This window comes from Colletotrichum higginsianum, chromosome 1 (assembly GCF_001672515.1).
Source record: "Colletotrichum higginsianum IMI 349063 chromosome 1, whole genome shotgun sequence".
Lineage (NCBI taxonomy): Eukaryota > Fungi > Ascomycota > Sordariomycetes > Glomerellales > Glomerellaceae > Colletotrichum > Colletotrichum higginsianum.
In genome coordinates, this window is record NC_030954.1 from 3,525,479 (window position 1) to 3,547,938 (window position 22,460).

General features: G+C 55.2%; 8 protein-coding genes across 8 annotated transcripts; 4 read left to right on the forward strand and 4 right to left on the reverse strand.

Moving 5' to 3' along the window:
- Window positions 1–318: 318 nt before the first annotated feature.
- CH63R_01052 (Integral membrane protein) lies at window positions 319–1,804 on the reverse strand (the record flags this gene model as incomplete). Its single annotated transcript, XM_018296027.1, has 4 exons — window positions 319–868; window positions 932–1,009; window positions 1,065–1,561; window positions 1,625–1,804. 4 exons carry the CDS (start codon window positions 1,802–1,804, stop codon window positions 319–321), a joined length of 1,305 nt encoding a protein of 434 aa, XP_018164389.1.
- Window positions 1,805–5,831: 4,027 nt separating this feature from the next.
- On the forward strand, window positions 5,832–6,841 carry CH63R_01053 (Short-chain dehydrogenase; the record flags this gene model as incomplete). The annotated part of the gene is made up of 3 exons (XM_018296028.1): window positions 5,832–5,859; window positions 5,929–6,364; window positions 6,412–6,841. The coding sequence occupies 3 exons, from the start codon at window positions 5,832–5,834 to the stop codon at window positions 6,839–6,841; spliced, it is 894 nt and encodes a 297-aa protein (XP_018164390.1).
- A 1,653-nt stretch (window positions 6,842–8,494) lies between these two features.
- CH63R_01054 (uncharacterized protein) lies at window positions 8,495–10,293 on the forward strand (the record flags this gene model as incomplete). Its single annotated transcript, XM_018296029.1, has 2 exons — window positions 8,495–8,797; window positions 8,866–10,293. The coding sequence occupies 2 exons, from the start codon at window positions 8,495–8,497 to the stop codon at window positions 10,291–10,293; spliced, it is 1,731 nt and encodes a 576-aa protein (XP_018164391.1).
- A 785-nt stretch (window positions 10,294–11,078) lies between these two features.
- On the reverse strand, window positions 11,079–13,089 carry CH63R_01055 (Amino acid permease; the record flags this gene model as incomplete). The annotated part of the gene is made up of 3 exons (XM_018296030.1): window positions 11,079–12,141; window positions 12,214–12,423; window positions 12,509–13,089. The coding sequence occupies 3 exons, from the start codon at window positions 13,087–13,089 to the stop codon at window positions 11,079–11,081; spliced, it is 1,854 nt and encodes a 617-aa protein (XP_018164392.1).
- Window positions 13,090–15,353: 2,264 nt separating this feature from the next.
- CH63R_01056 (alpha-1,2-Mannosidase) lies at window positions 15,354–17,594 on the reverse strand (the record flags this gene model as incomplete). Its single annotated transcript, XM_018296031.1, has 3 exons — window positions 15,354–15,536; window positions 15,592–16,931; window positions 17,003–17,594. 3 exons carry the CDS (start codon window positions 17,592–17,594, stop codon window positions 15,354–15,356), a joined length of 2,115 nt encoding a protein of 704 aa, XP_018164393.1.
- A 1,158-nt stretch (window positions 17,595–18,752) lies between these two features.
- CH63R_01057 (Autophagy-related protein atg10) lies at window positions 18,753–19,627 on the forward strand (the record flags this gene model as incomplete). The annotated part of the gene is made up of 3 exons (XM_018296032.1): window positions 18,753–19,076; window positions 19,135–19,353; window positions 19,451–19,627. The coding sequence occupies 3 exons, from the start codon at window positions 18,753–18,755 to the stop codon at window positions 19,625–19,627; spliced, it is 720 nt and encodes a 239-aa protein (XP_018164394.1).
- Window positions 19,628–19,697: 70 nt separating this feature from the next.
- On the reverse strand, window positions 19,698–20,428 carry CH63R_01058 (RNA recognition domain-containing protein; the record flags this gene model as incomplete). Its single annotated transcript, XM_018296033.1, has 3 exons — window positions 19,698–20,012; window positions 20,083–20,299; window positions 20,346–20,428. 3 exons carry the CDS (start codon window positions 20,426–20,428, stop codon window positions 19,698–19,700), a joined length of 615 nt encoding a protein of 204 aa, XP_018164395.1.
- A 596-nt stretch (window positions 20,429–21,024) lies between these two features.
- CH63R_01059 (WD repeat domain-containing protein) lies at window positions 21,025–22,230 on the forward strand (the record flags this gene model as incomplete). Its single annotated transcript, XM_018296034.1, has 3 exons — window positions 21,025–21,247; window positions 21,307–22,134; window positions 22,190–22,230. 3 exons carry the CDS (start codon window positions 21,025–21,027, stop codon window positions 22,228–22,230), a joined length of 1,092 nt encoding a protein of 363 aa, XP_018164396.1.
- Window positions 22,231–22,460: the final 230 nt, after the last annotated feature.

The window sequence follows — 22,460 nt, forward strand, 5'->3', positions numbered from 1 at the left end:
GTCGAGCCGTCTTAAAATCTTTCGCACACGTTGCTCCCGTGTGTAACTTGGGCATTAGCAATATACGAAACCTATCATCACCGCAGGCACAAAAACCCGCAAAGTTCGTAAAGCTTCCACTCGAAAATCTCAAGCATTACTTCAAGTACTGGGTCACACATCATCAGCACGCAAACTCTTTACATTTCGTGGGCAGCACAAGTCACATCACCCCTCCCATTTGAACACCGTTCCGCTGACCCATGTCATTATACTCCAAACCTGAAACACCACGTTCAAGAATTTGCAAATATATATTGATTTGACGAAAAGAACATACTAAGCAACCCTACTCCTGCGATCAGGCATGTCTTCCGGGTCTTGTTTTCTCTCCTCTTTTTCACCAACCGAGCACTCAGTTGGCGAAAGAGGATGGTCAATAGTGTGCGACATGATATCGATACTTGTCCGAACGTTGATAACGTTCGGCCTTTTATGTGAAACCTGCGTCTCTTGGACGTGATTTCTCTGCCCGAGGTCCGAAGACGGCCTCGAGCCTTCGTAACCATCCTCCTCGTCTCCTCCCTCGTAACGCATCTTGTTCAGCTCGATATCTGAGCCCGTGCCAGACAGAGCTTGCTCGATGTCGTCGTACGTCCTCCCCGTGGAGTCAGACATCTCTGACTTCATCCCTGCGATGTTTGGGGCGGACGGTCCCTTCTTTCCCTGGGGGCCACTCGTCTTGGCCCAACCGGGACCCGACGGGCCGGATTGCTTGCCTTTGCTGCCCCATCCGAATCCCCAGTTATGGAAAAGCGGTCGCAGACTGGTTACCGAAGCAGCGATGATCCCAAGGGCAGGCTCCAGGACACTCCAAGTGGCAACCTCACTGTAGGACAGGACACCATGGTTAGCACAAACTCACACATTCATTTGTCACGAGGGAGCTTACATTGTCTCATAGAGGAAGTCTGCCGAAATGGCGAGGCGCTTGACGTAAGGTATGCGGACAATGAGAGCAACGCCGGCGCTGTGAGAACGTTAGAAGAATTCAAAACGCGAACTGTGAGACGCAATAGACTTACATCATACCCATGCTCAGGAGAACAGCAACCAAAGCTTTGGTTCTTCGGTTAAGGTTGACGTTCCACAAGAGGGCGATTGGTAGCAATCCCATACACCAGTCTGACAGGGCCGAGATGACGCTGTGGGCGATGGTCGCATCCGGAACAATGTTGAGATTGATGCACGACCCCGGGTCCCCGTACAGTTGTCTCCAGAAGTAGGACGGGGGCATGCATTGGAACGTCATGATGCAGAAGAAGGCGATTGAGATCATCCAGACAATGATAAGGTTGGCATAGATGATCCACCGGTGGATCTTGTTGAGGGCGAGCCGGAGCAACAAAAGACAGATCGAAGTTCGGATCGCCAACGTGATTGGAGAATAAAGGACTTCGCATATATACCAAGCTCTCAGAGACACGGCCGCCTGCTCAACGGTGAGCTCCGTGATGTGCTTCCCGGTGGCGCCTTGGGTGACACCGTGCAGAGCAACGCCTGCGTAGACCGTGTAAGCAACCTGTGTAGAATAGAGTCAGCTTGGGAGCCGAGACGTCAGAAAGGTAGAGCGGTCTCAACTAACCATCGCACCGAAAATGAGCCAGTCGTCCACGGCCACACTCTTGACGATGAATACTTTGACGTATGCTCTCGCCATGACAAAGAGTCCAGCGGCGAGGAGGAAGGCCAGCTGAACGGCGAAAAGCATCATGCCCCGGGATTGGATGTCATCACGACCTCGCGTGTGCAGTGCGTTATCCATATTGCAAACTGACGATGATATTCAGCAGGACTACTGAGCGTACTATCCATATGGCCTCCTAACGGCGGATGTTATGATCTTATAAAACATCAAGTTACGTAGATTTGGGGTTCCATACCGCACCACCCATACGCTCAGAAAAGGAATATACATCCTCGAGTGGGGGTGCAGAGAAAGGAAAAAGCAAATGCGCTCAGAGTCCGGCTTCTCCACGTGTAAGCGAAGCCTCGAAATGTAGCTTTCTGTTGCAACGCACCTTTCTATGAACAAGACACCCATGCCAGATCGAGGTCTCAACTCACAGGCAGGGGTAATCAGAGGTCTTCTTCTAGAGCGAGGTCTCAGTACAACAAGCCGGTCAACAGACAAAAATTACTATGCTGGCAGTCCTTATTTTCATCAGAAGCATCTGGTTCATAGGACACGTAGATCTACATGAATGGTCTAAAAACAAAGCTGTTGGCCTTGTCAGTTTACTGCATCTTAAAGAGATGGCGAGGGGATAGGCAGACGTGTCACACCCAAAGTTTCGTTGGCGATCACAACGTGTGTACTAGAACCTCTCTAGAAAACTGCATGTACGCATGGGAGAAATCTGCTGGTCAAGAAGTATTTGGCAAGTATTCGATAAGGGTGACCCTCAAGCCCCCGTTGTTATGAGTGGTTCATCTGCAAGCCAGGTGTGGTTTAGGCAAGCAAACCCACATTTGCGGAAAAGAAAATCCCCGCGACGTCAAGTGCACTGGACCAGGGTTGACATCTAGGTCCAGACGAACAGGAATTCGTTCCGTGGGGCCGACAATGTCGACACATGCAGATGAGTACTTCCCCGGGGAATATGACAGATGATCAGCCGTATTAAAAATCGAGGGGTGTTGGGTTCGTGTTCCATTAAACAATTTTTGATCACTTTTTTCACCTCGGGATATGCTTTAATTTACCTCAAGGACAGTCTGTGGTCTCGGATACAATGCTTCCTCGTCCAAGGACCTGGCGAGACTACAGTCGGCAGCATGGCAAGTTTGCCCGGCCATGAGATTGAGGCGGCGACCTGGCACATGTTTCGCACTTGAGCCCCTACTTGAACGAGGACCCTGCTGTCTAACGCTCCGGGCCACAACCTTGTACCTGTAGTCGAAGAATGAGAAAAGCCGTGCTGGATGTGAGAATCAAGGCCAAGACTGTCTTATCCATTACAAAGCCCACATATATCTGGTGGCGGGAGGCCCGTGGCACTCGAACGATACTGAGATTCGCCAGCGTGTACGCCTTGGATATTTGGCTTACATTGAGAAAAGAAAGCAACGGCCTCAACAACGAGCCGCATACTAGACTGGCTGACGCAGAGCCTTACCGCTCAGTTCTCGTTTGTGACAGGAGCCGTAACATCTGCTTGTGGCAGACACGATCTCCGATGGAGGCATACGCAGTTCCCATCGACGTGGTCAGAGATCGGCTATTACGTGTCGCAGTTCTGCTGCACATCTCGTCCTACGAGATCAGTCCAAGAGAACCGTCGTGGTGTAATTCGACCGGAGCCTACCCTACTGGAAATTGCAAATTGCACTTGAAGATCTTTTCCTAGCGAGAGCGATTGCCTCTGATAGCGCCGACAGATTTACACACATTGTGTGGCTGCAGGAACGTACAGCAGGCTAGCATGGAAGCCAGAATGATGTACAATAGATACAATGAGTGGAGGGTTGTAGAAACTGATGCTGTCTCAGTTACACTGGCTGTAGGGGAAGCGACTTGCTAGTTCGGCCGTTCCCGCGACGAGACCAACGTTCGTCGAGCCACGATGACGAGTCAATCAACTACCAACATTGCAATGTGCATCCGTCCACGGGCCAAGTGGACGCAATGGGGAAGCAGGCCCAGACGGGGCGGCCGATGCAGCTTGAATGACGGTAGGCGTCAGCTGCAGGGCAGCGAGCATGTAGTATTGGATTATGGCCGTGGCATGATGGGGGACACATTAGAAAGACCATCGGCGGGCTTGAGAAGGTCAAATCGTCAAGGGTTTGGGGAAAAGAAAGTTGAAGTTGGAGAAAAACGGAGGAGGCCTAACGAAGAAGCGTTAGTTACCAGGGTGGCACAGGCTCCGGGAGGAGGTGCCGGTGCGAGGAGTTGTGGTTGAACTCGCCAATCGAGGAAGCTCCGGCGGCATGGTATGAGCTCCACGCTACCCAATGAGCCGGGGAACGGTTGCGGTGGCCTCGCTGGAGGCGGAGTCCAACAGTCACAGATACATTTACGTGCCATGCCGGCTGGACAGATGCCGCAGTGTCATTCCGGCACGAGACTTGTTTGCTTGTCACTATCAAGGCAGGACAAGTTTCATCTAAAAGAGCCGAAGAAGCATCCTTTTGCGTCCTCTTAGGCGCACTGGATTGGACGTGAACGGGGCAGCTTTCGTATCATGTCCACGGCAAGACGCACAGGCCAGAGCCAAGCTGAACTGTCAGATCGAACACTCCCCACTGTAGGTATCTGTACTCGTCTGACATCTCAGAAAGCGAACAATGCGTGCACTCTTGCTCCCCTCGCCCGGCGCTAACATGGACTTATCGAACGACAGGTGCAGCTACTTGCAGTGGTACTCAGCTCTTCCTTTCTTTTCGAGCTTTGAGCTCCAAAAATGATCGATTTGATGACAGGATCGCGATAATCGCGCTGCTGGATGGGGAGTCGCTAAGATTCGCTCAAGAAAAGTGATTAATCACTTGTGAGCACTTTTGTGGTCCATATTCCTTCCCTCCGCCACCTTCTTACCAGCGTCCGCATTGTTGTCAAAGGTGCGCCATTGGCGACCATCGTCTTTTCTTTTCTGTGCTTGGTTGGTTTCTCAACGCCGTTTTGCGGAAGGGGCTTGCCAGCCACCCGACAACACAAGGAGCACAGCATTCATGTCTCACCCTAGCTTGTTGCAGAGTCGCTTCAACGGTCTGCAGCGTCTAAGAAACAGTAAACAAGACTGGACAATTGAGACATCCACATCAGTACAGTCTTTTGCCCAGTGGCCAAGGCGTTTGTTTTCGAAAATGTTCCAGGTAGCCGGCAAAAGCCGTGATCTAGCATTCGACGCTGTTCTTTTGCGTCATTCATTTGTAGAGACAAGTTTCCTGGGTTCCGAGGTTGGCCGACGGAGGAAAAAGAAAAAAAAAGGAAGGAGTGGTTAGATTATGACGCTGCCTGCATCATGCATGAGCATCGGCTCGCCCCTGAGGTCCAGGAGGGGGCGAGGATGACAAGATGGATGGAGCCAGGGGCGGTATAGGAAAAAAACATTGTCAGGGCTTTGTTTCGGCGTTGCAATACCTCCGGTCTCGCAGAATCCCGCCGTGACGCAATTCCATATCGGCGCCGGATGCGGGGTTCGGCCTCAAACGGCCGGTCATGGAGCGGGGTCCGACTTCCGCGGTAGCACAGACCACTGAGCCGAGACCACCGAACATTTTGCCGAAGTCGCATGCGAATGTCACTGCCTGGACTGCTGTCGAGGCGACTCAGCTTGCTTTCCAACCGAGTAATCTTTCTCAAGCTTGGAATCCTCAGACGTCTACAGAGTGGAAGCGGCGGGCAATGATGACCGATGCAGCACGAATTGCACACAAACTGACCACCCCCGTGCGGCCGGGCGGCTAGGTCCGGTCAGTCAGATACAAATGGACCGAAGTAGGGAGTGCGACCAGAAAACTGATTGCTGCACGGCTTGTGTATGGCTCCTATTTCTGAAAATTGACCGATTGTTTGCGTGTCCATGACGGAGGAAGTTGTGACTGAGCCCAGACCGTGCAATGTTTTTTTTACAGTTGCGGTCACAATGACGTCGTTGATGAGGTAGGTGGATAGGTAACCTGTCTACCTACCTGCGTCCTCCCTTCTCTCACTCGGCCTGACGACATACACTGGTAGAAGCTTCCTTTCCGACCTACACCCTTCATTAAAACCCTCTCTCACAAGGTAAACCCCGACATTTGGGCTGTTAACCATTCATCGCGATCATTCACCCAAAATACGAAGTATGACTGACAAAGGACAATTCGAGCAGGGTAAGATTATTTCCCTCGCCTTTTCATTGACCAAACCAATACGATATTGTTCTAACTTCGATGTCGCAGGCTACAAGGTGCCCGTAACGGACCAAGACTTCCCTGGCAAGGAGGGAAAGCTGCCCGCCACCCCTCTGTTCGACCGTGTCCCGACTGCTGATGGCGGCTCCAAGTTGTACCAGGCTGCAGGAAAGCTTGAAGGACTGAAAGCTGTCATCACCGGTGGTGATTCCGGAATCGGTCGCGCTACGGCAATCTTGTTCGCTATGGAGGGTGCTGACTCGTTGATCGCATACCTCCCCGACGAAGAAGAGGACGCCCAGGAGACCAAGAAGCGTGTCGAAGAGTATGGTCGCAAGTGCTATCTTGTCGCGACCGACATCACTGATCGCGCCAATTGCCAAAAGATTGTCGACGTTGCTCTAGAGAAACTTGGTGGTATCGACATTCTGTTCAACAACGCAGCCTACCAGATGATGGTAGAGAACATCAAGGACTTGTCGGAGTATGTGAACCAGTCCCAACGTCTTTTCGTCACTAACACCATGTCAGAGACCAGTGGATCCACACCTTCAACACCAACATCCACCCCATCTTCTATCTGTCCAAGTACGCTCTGCCTCACATGAAGAAGGGCGCAACGATCATCAACAACGCGAGCATCAACGCATACATCGGCCGTCCGGATCTTCTGGACTACACGTCCACCAAGGGCGCCATCATCTCATTCACCCGAGGGTTGAGTAATCAATGGTGCGACAAGGGCATTCGTGTCAATGCAGTTGCTCCAGGTCCAGTGTGGACACCGTTGATTCCCGCGACGATGAACGAGGAGGCCCAGAAGCAGTTCACGAGCCCGATCGGTCGTCCATCGCAGCCCTCTGAGATTGCGACCTGTGTCGTGTTTCTCGCTTCTACCGACAGCGCAAGCATTACAGGACAGACCATCCACTGCAACGGAGGTGTTATTGTCAACGGCTAAGCTCATTGTCTGTAATTTATAGCGGTTGAAGGTATGTAACAGTAGTAATTAGCCGGTACGACCAGGTCGATGATGTATGATAAATTGATAAATTGAAACCATGTTTGCTTCAAATTTTTTTTGGCTTGACCTCTGCTTAACATGTCCGGACACATTGAGACCAAATCCCAGGTCCCCTTGAATGTACGAAAGATTTCGGCACCCTTGGACTGAGAGACCACCTCTAAGGGTATTTGTCTGACGGACACCTACCTGAGTGACTGTTAGATTATGGACAATTCAGATCGTCTTGTCTGGATGGTCCGTCATCATAATATGGGTCCGAGAGTATCACCACGCTAACCATAAGTGGTACCGCTGCATTGATGAAACAGGGGACAGGGATAAATCAACACCAACCACAAGCAGCCGACGACCTACCAGAGAGGGGCAGAGGAGAAGTCGCTCAATGTTTTGCATGAACTACACTTCTAGTTCGTGGTTCTGTTGCATATGCGTTGATACTGGAGCACATTTACACCGAGATGGAAAGTTGACCGTACTGAATGATTGAGGGGTGGGGGCATTTCCTGTCCAAGACATTAGCAACGCCACACTTCCTCATGTTTTCATTGTTGACACGAGGTCTTTTGTTTGGTGAGAGGAGAGCGCCGCTTGGCGGGGCGCGCTACCCCAGCTGCCGAGGTGTGAATGACATTGTCAGACAACGTCTGAAGGTTCAATCTGCTGATTCAATGTATCGCAATCGACGGAGTACCTCTTACTACTACTGATCGACGAACATTGATTGGATTCTATACTACTGTATGCAAGTCGAGCTACGTATGTTGGGCGGGTTGGTGGAACTCTCCGTGACGTTGTTCGCACCGACAAGCCTGGGCAACCTTGATGCCACTGGATCGATGCATAGAAGACAGCGGAACGCAACACACTAGAAGCAAAGATACTCCATTGCAGAGTCGCAGAAAGGGGGCGGGTCGCTGCTAAGGAACGACAGCAAATGTCGCATGGGGTTGAATCAACAGTTCGTCCTCTGTTAGACTGTTCCGCCGGGGAATACCTCCTGGTTGGTACCTGACCCTTTGTCTAGGATCTGGTACCTGGAGAAGGGAGCGGCCAATGGTAAGCCGCGGCCGAGACCGGGGGGTGTGCTCGGCCCCCAGAGTGCAGTGTAGCCTATACTTTTCAACTTCTCATTCTGGTGCTTTGTCCCTATAAGGCACCTTTGCGATGCAAGTACTCGCTACCTTCCAGCCCGGCCTTGAGGGTCAGAAGCCGCCCGCCCCTACTTCAAAATCCAACGTGTCGCGCTTTCCCTTCCATACTGCTCCCTGTCGCAAGCCCCATCCCTTCATTTTCACCCTCCCCCTTCCAGAACGACTCGTCTGGTTTGCTTTGTTTTGGGCTGAGCCACCCACACGTTCTCCATCCATCTGTTGTTTTTCTTCTTCCTCTTCTTTTCTGCATCTAACAACCCTCGCCTGTTTGTCCATGCCTCTCTGCCGCCCTACGGCCTGCTGAGCTTTCTTCTGTAACAGCTTCCTTCGAGCCGTGCACTTTCAGCAGCTGCCGCGACTCCACCAACATCCAAATAAACAAACGTCCCTTTACGCATCGTATCTTGTCGCATCCCGATACCCCCCTTTGGCTACGATGGCCGCCACGTACAAGCAGTTCCTCGCTGCTCCCAACTCGTCGCTGCTCGCGCCGAATGCGACACTCTACTACATCACCACGACCACCACTTACAGTGGCCCGACTGAGATCATCAAGCACCTCAACACCCTACGCAACCAGGTCAAGAAGAAGAAGGAGGACATCTTGGACATTGTCGAGGGCCGTGATGCAATTGCTGCCGAGGTAGATACCTCTCTGGAGTTCGTCACCAGTGGAGGCGCCTACCTGCCTGGCCTTGATGACAACTTCTTGGCTGACCGAACCGTTCACCTTCCTATCGTTCGTACCGCCACCTCTCGTCCGGAATGCATGTATCGTGACCGAGCTAACGCCTTTGGCCTCGACAGATGCACGTTGTAAACTTCGATGGCGACGGCAGGATTTCGCAGATCAGGCAGACCTGGGACCAGGGCGCCCTCCTGAAGCAGTGCGACATCATTGGGAAGTCGGGCCGCAACTGGCCCATTCGGGACAGCACCGAGCAAATCAAGCTCATCACCAAGGGCCTGAAAGCCAGTGGCAAGGTTGAGACAGCCCCCGACACCAACGACCTGATTAACCGGTCCCGAGGCAGCTCGACCAACGCTCTCCGCGACCCTCATGCCTCTCTCTCCTTGTTCGCGCCCAGAGAGCAACAGGCCGAAGAAAGCCCCCGGGCGGTCGTGTCACCTTATGCAGGTACCCGGCCGCATCAACGGTCTTTCACAGACATCTTGGGCAATGCCGAGCCGGAAGAGCCCGGCTCTCCTAGCGCGGGCCGTGAGCGTGATGACTCGCCCAGCAAGACCGTCGCTCCCAAGAGCGGTGCCGGGAAGAACTTCCAGCCCAGTCGCCTGTTCGACGCCGACGAGCATGCCGACGTGCCCGACAGCCCTGAGCAACACAAGTCGCCCGAGAAGTTCTACCGACCGAACCCCAAAAAGTACCAGCACTTCGACTTCGCCGACGGCTCGGACCCGCAAGACACTCCCAAGCCTGCCGAGGGCCGTCCCAAGCCCAGCAAGCACGATAGCAACTGGTCGTTTGATGATTTTGTGACGCCGCAGAAGATTAAGCCCGGCAAGACGCAGCGCGCCCAGGATGTTCGTCACTGGGACACCGACATCAACAACTCGGCCATCAAAGCGACCCCTGTTACGCATGTAGCTCAAGTCAAGGGTCGCCGTGACGCCGAAGCACACTTTGACTTCGAAGACGACGGCCCGGATGCCACACCCCGACCGGCAGGGCGGCCCAGGGGAGCCGGCCAAAATAATGGCCTCCATCTGTATGATAACAACCTGTACAGTGAAGACGGCAAGCCCCTCCCCGCCGACTCGGACCGCGCCTTGGGCAACATCACGAACCTGAACCACCGTCAGAAGGACTTTGATCCCCATTTTGCCATGACGGACGACTCGCCGAACCCGACTGGCCAGAAAGGACGGCCCGCGGTCAGCGACTCTCGCAAGAAAGCCGTAACCCAGATGAACTCCAACTGGGACTCCTTCGACCAATCACTCGCGTCGCAGAAGGAGAACAGGCCTGAGGCGCAGAAGGGCCCCGGCAGTGGTATTCACATTGCTGGCGACGGTATGGGCTCCAAGAAGACGAGAGACGACAAGGATGCCGAATCCAAAGGTATCCACATTGCTGGTGATGGTATGGGCGGCAAGAAGGGTGCCAATCGCAACTGGCTCTACGGCGATGTTGACGAGCCCGAGGAGCCTGCCAGAGCTATCCCGCCCAAGGGCTCGGGCATGACGGCGGCTCAGAAGAGCTTCTGGGATTTTTAAAACCGATTGCCGCCGGCGCGCGTTCGTGGTACTTGATACCTTGACAGTGCCAGGCTTTTTCTTGATTGTTTTGCTACGACTGGATGTACGAATCACAGGGAGTGTTTTATTGCCACCGGGGTTTTCCCGTTCTTCCCATCCGCAAGATCACTCACTCTGTGTGGCACCCAAGCCGACTTCGGGAAGTCGATTTCTGGCTGGGAATGCTGGATGTGAGAATGCTATCTCATCCCCACAGAGGATACGGATAGAGAGTCGTTGGATTATGGGCGGCGGAGGGGGAATAAGGAGGAAAGCAGATAGGTTTCACCATTCTTGTATTGTGTAACAAGCCCATGATATCCAACAGACCACATTTCTATTTAGTCGGCTCGGCCACCGTTGTTGGTGCATTGAAAACATGCGTAAACATCACCCTCTGATGCTACTGGCCACCCATGTCTGGTCCATAGACTTTCTGCAACAGGCCACGGTCCTATGTCCGTTATGACAGACCCTCCTCTTTCTCGAGGAATGATTATTCTCTGCTTGGTTGGTGACATACCCTACATGCGATAAATAGAAACAACCGGCCCAAAATTCCAACAGATATAACCCCCTTCCAAAAAGTAGTTCCATTTGATGTCCAGGCGCCACGCTAAATATCCATCGCTTTATCTCGTATCCGTATCCTTCCACCCCACGGGAGAAGGAATCATGCTTGTACAGCCTCCCCTTCGTCAACATACTATTTGGGGGGGGGGAGGGGGAATTAAGCAATAGCAAGTCTCCCATTCATGCCTCCTTTAACACAGAAACTTGTACACGCGCTTCCACCTCGGCCACGACCGCCGCTCTTCCTGCTCCTGCGCGACGAGGATGCCGAGGTTGAAGTCCCGACGGCCCGTGTCAACATCCATGTCTGCGATGCGGATGACGACAGTGCGGAAGTAGAGCTTGTGGACGATGTACATGATGACGACGATGGGGAACGCGGCGTAACGCAGGAAGAAGTTGCGCGCGACGGCCTCGGGCGTCCACTTCTCGTAGCCGACGGGGAAGGCGCCGACCCAGAACTGGGCGACGAGCACGAGGACGTTCATAATGAGGCCGCACCACGAGCCGAGGACGCCGACTTGGGAGCGGAAGGCGAGCTCGTGCAGGCCGTGGCCCTTGCGGGCCCATGCGCGTCGGAAGCGGATGTGGCAAAGGCAGATGGAGGACCAGGTGAAGATGGACGAGAGGCCCGAGATGGCGAGGAGCCAGTCGAGGACCTGGTCCTGCTTCTTGAGGTCAGCGAGGTAGGAGATGAGGCCGACGACGGAGGCGACGCCGATGGCGGTCAGGGGCCGGCCCTTGCGATCGACGTAGGAGAGGAAGCGCGGGGCCTGGTGCTGGTCGGCGAGGGCGGCGAGGGTGCGGGAGGAGCCGAAGACGGCCGAGTTGCCGACGGAGAGGACGGCGATGAGGATGACGGCGTTCATGACGGAGGGCAGGACGTCGATGCGGGCGTTTTCGATGGCGATGACAAAGGGGGAGGCGGCGGCGTCGGCGGAGGAGGAGGCGCCCAGCAGGCGGGGCTCGTTGTAGGGGACCAGCAGGCCGATGAGGGTGAGGGCGACGACGTAGAAGAGGGTGATGCGCCAGAAGACCTGCTTAATGGCGGTCGGTAGCGACTTGCGCGGGTTGGCCGTCTCAGCGGCCGCGAGGCCGACCAGCTCGGTGCCGGCGAAGGCGAAGGCAGCGGTGACGAAGACGCTGCAGAGGCCCTTGAAGCCGTTGTGAAAGGCGCCGGGGTCTTGCCAATACTGGCCGCCGATGTAGCCCGAGTCCGGGGTTCCTCCGCAGTTGAGAACTATTCCAAGCAGGCTTTGGGGTGTTAGGCGACACGAGAAGGTAAAGAGTCGAGAGAGGCCGGCTGGAAACAAGGACAACACTCACATGAAGCCAATGACGGCGATGATTTTGATGATGGAGAACAGGAACTCGGCTTCGCCGTATCCCTTGACGCCAAAGAGGTTGATGGCGATGATGCCGAGGAGGAATATCGTGACGAAATAGGCCTTGGTGATGTGCTTGTCCCAGTACGTTATTGTTATGGAGGCGGCGATGATTTCGAGCGGAAGAACAATCAACCACTGCAGAGCGTAGCTGTATCACATGTCATTAGCCCCCCCGTCTCTCCCTCCCCAAAATGGCAACGCGACGACAGAGACATCGGGCGGGTGACACTCACTTCCATCCCATGGCGAACCCCCACGAGGGATCCAGGAACCGCGTGGAGTAGGCGGAGAAGGAACCAGCCACAGGGAACGCAACAGCCAGTTCCCCGAGGGCTTGACAGGTGCAATACAGCATGGCGCCCACGAGGGTGAAGGCGATCAGCAGAGACGCCGGCCCGCCGACCTCGAGCGCCTGCCCGGAGGCGACGAACAGCCCCGTGCCGATGGAGCCGCCGATGGCGATCATCTGTAGGTGTCTGCCCTTGAGCTTCCTGCTCAGCAGCGTATTGGACGTCTGCAGGTTCGCAAGGCGGATGTCGTAGTAATGCACACCGTTGAAGACGCGCTCGTGGCCCGGGTCCAGGTCCATGGACGAGTTGCTCCTCGACCCGCCCCGGTGTTGGCGTTGGTGCATGCCGTCCGTCAGCTGGCCCGGGTCGCGCTTGAAGCTCTCGAAGACGCGGGCGAAGACTCCCGGCGCGGGGCTCGGGTCGTAGACGGGTTCGCGGCGCATGCTGTAGCTGCTCCCGAGCGTGAGGGAGTCTTCCTTGATCTTGATGGCGCTGAGTTCCACGTCTTCGTTGTACGGCGCCATCCCGTGTCGCGGTCCCGGGAGGCGAGAGGGAGAAGGGGGGGCGTGTGGTTTCTTCACCGCTGATCGCGCGCGCGCGGGTGGATCTTTAAACTTGTTTCCTTTCTTCTTCTCTTCTATTGGGAAGGCGCAGGCGCAGGTTTTGGATTTGCCGTCGATTGGGTAGGGTTTCACGTCGATCGGTTCGAGAGACGGGAAGAGTGGAAGTCGTTTCGCTCTTCCGTTCGGTCGAGATGTCACTTTTTAGGTGTCGGTCAGCTCCGCGAAGGACCGCATGCCTATCGGTCAAGGGTGTGTATCGTTCGGCGGCGATAAATCAGTCTACAATGGGCTCGAGGATCGGTGTCGGGGTCGTCGACTTTGGCGATGGATCGTGTCGTCTCTCGACCGGTGGTCTATGAGAGGTGTTTTACGGTAACGCGTGGATTCGGGCCGTCCGACTGGGAAGAAAGACGTTGCGGCGAATGGTTCTCCTTGTCAGCGAAAAGGGTTGGTGACTCGCCGTGGAGGGAGAGGCTTATCATGCTGGACCCCCGACCTGACCAGACCAGACCAGGCCCAGACCAGCAGCTTGGTCAGTCTGCCCGCATTGGCGTGTTCGAAAGGTGACGGGATGGGATTGGGCGTGGTGTGCTCTATCTTTGCGACAAGGATGCCCCGACTGGCAACACCACTTCCAATCCCTTGAAGCGTCAGGCTGGCGACCAGACGAACGAGTCCTAGGTCGGGCTGGGCATGGCCATGGACGAATGAGCGGCGGCGGAGGCCGGCCACAGTTCCGTCACTTTCACTATTACTGTCACACAGTCCACTCCCCGATTGTGCCCCCCTCCCCAAAAAGAGGTGAATCCAATTCGATGCGGGCATGTGCTTATCCGGGGTGCTTGAATGGAGACGGCAGGCATAGCATGGCCTGGGTGATCCTTCAGTTCGCGGGAGAATGGGGGTCAAACTCCACCCTAGGTAGGTAGGAGGAAGGTACCTTGCTCGGGACGGGCATTAAAGTTACCATCTCAACTTCCATCTTGTGCGAGAACGCGTCATTATGTCTCTCTCTCTCTCTCTCTCTCTCTCTCTCTCTCTCTCTCTCTCTCTCTCTCTCTCTCTCTCTATCGCGGCAACATCTCAGCACAATGAGGACCCGGAGGCCTGAACAACCCAGCGGCATGGGAAACACGTCGAATTGACTTTGGTGCTCTGCTATCCGTGCTCGTCCCAACTGCAATGATACTCAGTTCCCGTTTGCTGGTCTGGGCGCCGAGACTGCAACACGCCATTTCACTCGTCTCCTTGCTTTTTCTTTTGCCCAAGTGTTTGTTGTGTATTGGGCAGTGACCGTAATCGTTCCTGTAAAGTTGTGCAATCCTTACTATAGAGAGACTCCTTATCGAGGCCTGACACAGCGAATATGTGCCGATCGATCACCCGAATTCCGTGGGTGGTCCGTCAGCCCAGCCCAAAGTGCCTCCACTCGACAAACCTATCTACTACTGTCTGTGGCAGGAAGACACTTCCTGGGCCTTCAAACGCACTTTTGGTGCCCGACCTGATTTATTGATTGTCCTTCTCTCCTCGACCGTGCATCTACGATTCACATCACAGGGAGAGCCGGCACGCAGACGCGATTGCTGAAGCTACTGCAGTTCCGGCCGCCTGCGACCTTGACGACATGGTCCGGGATAGAAGGCTTGTTTGCTGGTTTAAATGGTCGATTCCGGAGTTCAGGATGAGAAACAATTACACTTCTTTACCCGGGAACTAAGGCCCAGTAGTTTTAGATTTCGAGGAATGCGAACCTGAGAAAGGAACCGCGTCCACGTCGACTCCTCGCAAACCAGCCCAAGCCCTTTGGTTTTCAGGTTGCTGCTGCATTATTTCTGGAAATAGTGCCCATACTCGGGAGAATTACCAAGCTGTTGTTGACCATACGTGAGCGTGAAGGTGTGTACTGATCCGGGTTCGGGCAATACCATGCCACTAATTGACTTTTGGTATGTCTCACAGACACAAGCAGGTTTGGGGACTATTCTCCTCCAGAGCGTGCCAGCGGACCGCACGGATATGGGATGCCGAACTACCAGAAGAAGGCCAGTGAATCGATACTCAATCACTGCATTTTCTTTTGTAGATGCGATTTCTTCTCCACACACAACGCCAGACCGCGCCATTTGGAATAGGATGGCTCCAAAGACACAGACATGCTACTATATAAAACAAAACACCCTCCCCGACCTTCATCACAGGGAGTGCCGCCGTCAATGATATCATCATGCTTGCTCGACAACAATCTTTCCGTTGGCGTCTCGCGGTTTCCGTTTCCAGCCAGTGTTGAACAACTTGCCCATGTCGAAACGGGGAAGCGGGTGGGCCTCGGTGTTGAAGACGACTTTGTCCATGGGCAGCAAGTCGTTGGGCGAGAACAGAAGGTAGAAGTACTTGAGAGTCTCGGCCTAGAAATCACGCATTAGTCGCGAATACTTGGTGGCGAGGTCGATCTCAACTTACCATCCAGAAGCTCTCGAGGTTGTCACGCACGACGGGAGGGATTGTGTTAGCGTTGCTCAAGCTTGTGAAACCACCACCGTCCTCGACTGCGGTGTAGTTGACAAACGATTTGAACATCTCCCATCCCCACTCTCTGTATATCGGATCGCCGGTGATTCTCCACATGTAGAACAGGCTCTCGATGGACTCGGGCCGCTGCAAGTTATGGACGTCGTTGGAGTGAACCTCGAAATCCTGCCGCCACTTGGCATGAGGGTCGGGGTCAAAGTCCTTGGGCGGGTGGTGCGAGGCTGAGGCAGGCGCCGGGGGCTTGTCGATGTTGAAGTATGTGATCTCCCCAGCAAGTCCGGTCGCCATCCACTTGTACATGCCCCAGCATGTCTGCATGAGCTCGCGCGCCAGCCTCATGTCCTCATCCTTTTTCTTGTTCCATGTCGGAAGCCGTCTGGCCTCTGCCTCTGGGATGCCACCCGTAGCTCCCAGCGCAATTGTCCCGGGCATGAAGCATACGAGATGGTCCATCTTGGGGGACAGCTCGCCGTTCAAGCCGGAGGGCCGCTCCCCGAGAACAGTGAACCCGGAGGGCTTGCTGTAAGTGATCAGGTGTTTGCGCACGCCGTCGAGGGCATCGTCCCACATCTCTTCGTAGATAGGCTCTTGCTTGTTCGTCTGTAGGTACTGCTTGATCAGGTACTCATAGTACGAGTCACCGCGGGAGCCGAGGCGAATGTTGTCGCCCCTGAACTCTCCCGTCGTGGCGTAGATGTAGATGGGCACGAGGCCGTCCTGGGCGCCGTTGTTGTCGACAACCTCCATGACCCTCTCCACCTTGTCCCAAAACTCCTTTTCGCCGGTGAGCTTGGCCAGATACTTGAACTCGAGCTGTAAAGTGGTCGTCTCGGCGGTCGAAGAAGCGCCCCCGTCGGCATGGGAGACAATGCCCTTGTACTGAGCCAGGTTGACGCTCGCGTAGGGAACTCCAGAGGGCGAATCGAAAGCGCTGAGCAGGCGATCGGCTAGGTCCTTTGCCTTCTCCAAGTACAGGTCCTCGCCGGCCGCGCCGGGGTCGTCGTCCTTTATCGCGGCCAGCTCAGGGAACTCGGTCGACAGGTAGTGGGCGGAGAGGAGACCGCCGAGCATTCTGATGGTGGTCTCGAACGTATTGACATCCTGGTCCTGGTCCCACGTCAAGTCTTTGGCAAGCCATTCTCTCGCGTGGCCCAGGCGTGTCGTCAGATTCATCAGCATCATGGTATCGAGGGAATCAATGATGATCCAGCCGAGACCCTTAGGTGCCATCTGTCGACCGGTCTTCGCAATGGGGTGGTACTCGTCATAGCCTGTTCGCAGAGGTGCTTGTTAGCTTGGCATCTTGGTGGTGAAGCGGCGACGCGGCAAGGGTCAACATTACCCCATGCGTAACGTTCATAGGCGTCCCAGCTGAGCTCGAAGGCCTCCACGACTCTCTCTCGCCTCTTGAGCCAGTCCACCTTCTTGCCCGTAGGCTCAGAAGCGCCGAGCCAGCCCCTCCATGTCGAAGCCGACTCTCGAGCCTTGGAGCCTTCGGAGAAGAAGCCGAAGAACCATAGGCCCGAGAAGAGGAGCAGAAGGGTGACGAGGATGGAACGCTTCTTCCGCCACAGAGGACGAAACCTCCGGCTCGCGTGGTGGGCATAGGGCTTGTCTTTGTACATAGGGAGCTGGCCCCTGGTGCCGAGCAGGTCTTCGACTCGTCCCTGCACGCCTTGAAAGATGCCGGAGTTTCCTCCACGGCCGGACCGGCTGTTCGCGGCAGAGGCGCCCCAGTAGCGATCTTCGAGAACTCGTTGCGGGTTGCTAAAGGAGGGGATATTCTTGGGCACATTGAAAGCCATGTCGTTCAGGGCAGTGGCTCCAGCCTCAACTGCTTTTTCTTTTATGTTTTGGGCAGCGCGAGAAGCCGTCACCTTGAAAACGTTGAGGGCTGTGTTCCGGTGTAGGTTGAATGGGTCGCGAACATTCATATTACGCCTTCAGCATTGTCGCAATGTGGGTACCGGCGGTTTCGAGCAAACGATGACGGGACGAACAGGTCGCAAAAAGGCCAAAAAAACCACACCAAAAAAAAACCCTCGTCTGCGGAAGGGGGGAGGCCGAGGTGCTGAGTTCCGCCCCCAACTAGGCACGAGGCAACAAGAATAACGGTTGTTGCAACGATTGGATTACCTACTGAGAGGGAGAGAGGAAGGTGAGGAAAAAAGAGAGAGGGACAGCAACGGAGACTGAGACAACAAACAGCACACGCGAATCTCGATGATGTGGACTTTCCACGAAAGACGCCCTCGGTGCCGCGGAGGCGTCAAGCTGGCCCGTGGATCAGCCACTACACCACTTACCCGCCAACCCGCTGTCTTTCCTTGACGCGCCCACTAATTATCGGGCTGTTCGGAGCAGTGGGAGGAAAGACCGGGCACGCTGTATGGGCTTGGCACTGGCTGGCGATGGAACAGGCCAAACCCCCCTGGAAGTGGACGCTGAGAAGAGAAAAGGCCACCTTTAAGCCTTGAAGGAAGAGAAGGGGGGGAGGGGGGCGAACCAACCTCATTAGTCGCGGCAGGAGATGTGGATGTGAACCCCGGAAAACACGTTGCTGCTACGGGTCGCCCGACAACCTAGTTATATCGCGTTGTCTCTTTGCGGTCGGTCTAGAGTTCTTCTCCAAGCTCCAGCTGGCTGAACAATCCGACAGCTGTCAACTGGGACAGTTGGTCACAACCTTACCTTATCTGCTGGCACCCACGCACCGGAGGGGGTCGGCTCGATGCGGCCTAGGAAGGACACAAAAAGTCGGCCAGCACCCCATCGTCTCCAAACGGGTACCGTGTCCCGGAGAACTAAAAACTAAGGTTTGCCGCATTAACATCTCCGAGATCGACTCGGTGCAGGTCCCGGAACGGAACGGCTCCTTGGAGGCCGTCGTCAGAAGGCACTCATCGCAAAAACACTGGTCAAACTTCGCCTGGGAGAACTCGCTCGGAGCAAAGCGAGACCAACTTAACCATATTTCATCATCCTGGAGTCACTCATCGCGGGTATCTCTGAGATATTCATATCCTTGTACGTCGTCTACGAGACGAAATCGCTTCCAAGAGTGATCGGTGCCTACAACGACTTCCCAGACCATGGTGTTCAGAGACTTCCCTTTCTTGACCCCGGACGAGTTTTCCGAAGTGTGCCATCACTTCGACAGCCAATACTGCCGCGCAACGCTGGGTCCTTTGCGGCAACGCTGGAAGCTGAGGGTGTGCACGGCCCTCGACACAACGTTTGCTTCTGGAGTTGAATACACGACATATTTGCAGATCATACGGCCGCTGGAGACGACGCTGGACTGCGGGGATCTCTCCTCAATTCTGGACAAGTTTTCTTTCATGAATGGCAGTTCGGAAAGAGACGCACTTGGACTGGACGATGAGGCTATGATTGATGCCGAGGAGTCCGACGAGGTAATGCCCTCGACATTGTCTCACTGTGGCCGGCTCCCTGACCTTGTAACACGTCTAGGCTGCTCTTGCGAAACCCCGCGTGCCAGACTCGGGACACGTAGTCTATGAAGTGCACCTGCATCCTACGTATCGGATGCCGTGCTTGTGGTTTACGTTGCACGGGCTGCCAGCCGACGAGCCCGCCTTCGACCTCGACACTGTCTTCCGACGACTGGTGCCCGATCAGTTCAAGGATGCCCTGCGGAGGACCGGCGGCATCGGAGGGATCTCCGGCGATGTGAGTGCCCTTCAGCTGTGAACCAGTCAATTACAACTTCTGAAAGAGACCATCTGCAGGTCTGTCTGCAGGTCTGTACTAACACATGAGCTTGCAGCACCACCCCCTCACGGGACTACCCTCATTCTTCATCCATCCATGCCTTCTCGGAGACGCCATGTCGGGCTTCAACTGCTCCAAGGAGCAGTATATGATGCTATGGCTCGGCCTGGTCGGCGGATGCGTGGGGCTCTGGGTGCCTAAAGAGATGGCCATGATGGATTCGACCGGCTGAATCACGCCGCCCTTGTCCTCCCGTCATCTCGCCCTCGTTAAACTGCTTCGCAAGACCCTCCAGGAGGGGATCAATCGTCGTCGCTGTCCTCTTCCATGGCAACGTCACTGTCCTCGTCTTCTTCCTCGTCTCTCGTCCGCTTCTGGCCCCTCGCATCCGATGCCTGTGCATCGCCCATGGGCTGGTCGCCCGAGGCCGAGGGCTTCGCCGCAGCGCTTCCTGGCGCGACGCTTCCTGACGCCGTACCGGGTGCTGGGGCGTTGAAGATGCTCTTCTGGAGGTCCGTCACCTCGGTACTAGAAGCACCAGCCGTCGAATTCGGCATCTTGTACGTGCCGTCCAGCTTGGCAACGAAGTCGGACTTTGACTTGGCGTACTGGATAGTCTATTCACTCAGTCAGTCAGTAAACAAAATTGTCGTCTACGGTCCAGCATTCACTCTCGGGAGGGCGTACCAGAGGGCGGCCGAGAAACTCGAAGCCTTCGAGCGAGCGCATGGCTTGAGTTGCTGTTTGTACATCGCGAAAGGTGATGTGCGCTTGCCCTCGCATCTTCATTGTCTTCAAGGCAACAATGTCGAGAACGGGGCCGTAAGTCGAGAAGAGCAGGTAGAGTTCGGTTCGCAGGTCTTGCTTCTGGATCTTGTTGGACGGAAGGTTCGTTACGTAGAGTCTATAGACATCAGCCGATGCCCCGGAAACTCGCCATTGTTACTCACGTCTGGTTCGGAGAGATCGTCGCGACCTTGGCGGGTAGTGACGCGTTGGGCGCAAGGCCGCGAGGAGGAGCGGCGGCTGCCATTGTGCAGTATGCGTGCAGAAAACGCTGACGACAGTATCGACGATTCTGGGTCGAGTGTTGGAATCTACGAGATCGACTGCCGAGTGTCACGGTGGTCTTGATGTGGTGCGTTGCGGTTCGATCGTCGTACAAATCGCCGTCTAAAATTTTGTATTGAACGTCCGGCCGCGCAGTTGAGTTGGCTGGACGGACGCCTTTTGGAAGCTTCATCGCTAGCGCCGCGCGCTACAGCCGTTGAGGGGACGCCATGGAGTGGCCTTAATGCCTTAGAATGCACAGGCGGTGCGAGCTGTCAGGCCCCCGTTCTGCGAATACCTACATTACCTACCTACCTACGTAACCCCCCATCCGCCCCACCACTGTGCACCTACCATGCGGTACGAAGTAATGTATGCTATGCATGCACGTTACGTATGTACTGCCTTTGGGGAGGTACCTTGCTTGCTTGAGGTCAGCGTGCATCTCCCAGCACTGCCCCCCAAACTCACAACTTCGTCTGCTAACATCTACACCATCTCCCCCCTTCAACGACCTCCGAACCGAACAGTAGAGTGATAGTAGAGAGCTATACTCCTATCACGAAGTAATCCATTACCATGGCGGCCCCCCAGGTTCACCATCTCTTCCACGCTCCCATCGCGGACCACTCGTTCTCTGCCGACCGTGAGACGCTGGCGATTGCTCGCGACTCGACCATTGAGCTGTATGGACAGGCCGGGAACGCCTTCAAGCTCAAGGACGAGCTCAAGGGACACGACAAGACCGTCACGAGCGTTGATATCGCTCCCAACAGCGGTCGTATTGTGTCCTGCTCCCAAGGTACGTCAATGCGCACAGCTGCCGTCTCTGCCGATCCGGCGCCTGACCCTTCACGATAGACCGAAACGCCCTCGTCTGGGAGCCCTCGCCGACCGGATACAAGCCTACCCTCGTCCTCCTCCGAATCAGCCGCGCCGCAACCTTTGTGCGGTGGTCTCCGTCGGAAACCAAGTTTGCCGTCGGCTCGGGCGACCGTGTCATTGCTGTCTGCTATTTCGAAGAGGAGAACGACTGGTGGGTGTCGAAGCACCTGAAGAAGCCTATCCGGAGCACCATCACATCTGTCGCATGGCATCCCAACTCCGTCCTCCTTGCTGCCGGGTCGACTGATGCCCACGCCCGCGTTCTTTCCAGCTTCATCAAGGGAGTCGATGCCCGACCCGAGCCGACCGCTTGGGGTGAACGCTTGCCGTTCAACACCGTATGCGGAGAGTACTTGAACAACTCTGCCGGCTGGGTGCACTCCGTTTCTTTTTCGCCCAGCGGAAATGCCCTGGCATTCGCTGCCCACGACAGCAGCATCACTGTCGTATACCCCAGTGCCCCCGAACAGCCTCCCCGGGCCGTCGTCACCATCACCACCCAGCTTCTGCCCTTCATGAGCCTTCTCTGGAGCTCAGAGGATGAAATCATTGCTGCAGGCTACGACTGCGAAGCTTTTCGATTCAAGGGTGGTGAGGAAGGCTGGAGCCTGGCAGGTACCCTCGAGTCCAAGGGCCGCCCCGGCCTCAGCGATGCCCGCGAGGAGTCTGCACTCAACATGTTCAGGCAGATGGATCTCAAGGGTAAGGCCAAGGATGACACCCAGCTCAAGACGGTCCACCAGAACACCATCACTACCCTCCGTCCCTATGAGTCGTCAGGCGACAACCTGACGAAATTTTCTTGTAAGTCTCTATCAACCTTTGTGGCGCAGGCCTTCAAAGCTGACCATGGATGAAGCAAGCGGCGTCGACGGAAGAATTGTTATTTGGAGCACCTAGATTACCTTTCATAGAAAGCTTCAATGGAAAAATACCACAAGGTCTCATGCACCTGCTTCTAGATTTTGGATAGTCTAGTTTGTTGGCGTCTGATAGACTAGTTTCCCGGCATTTTTTTCTCCGGTGAAGTTGACAGAAACCCAAGTCAAACATGTTCATACATAAGTTACTGAAGAACCCTCAGTCCGGGCCGTCCTCCTGGCACCAAGCGCCACCATCGCCCAGCTCTA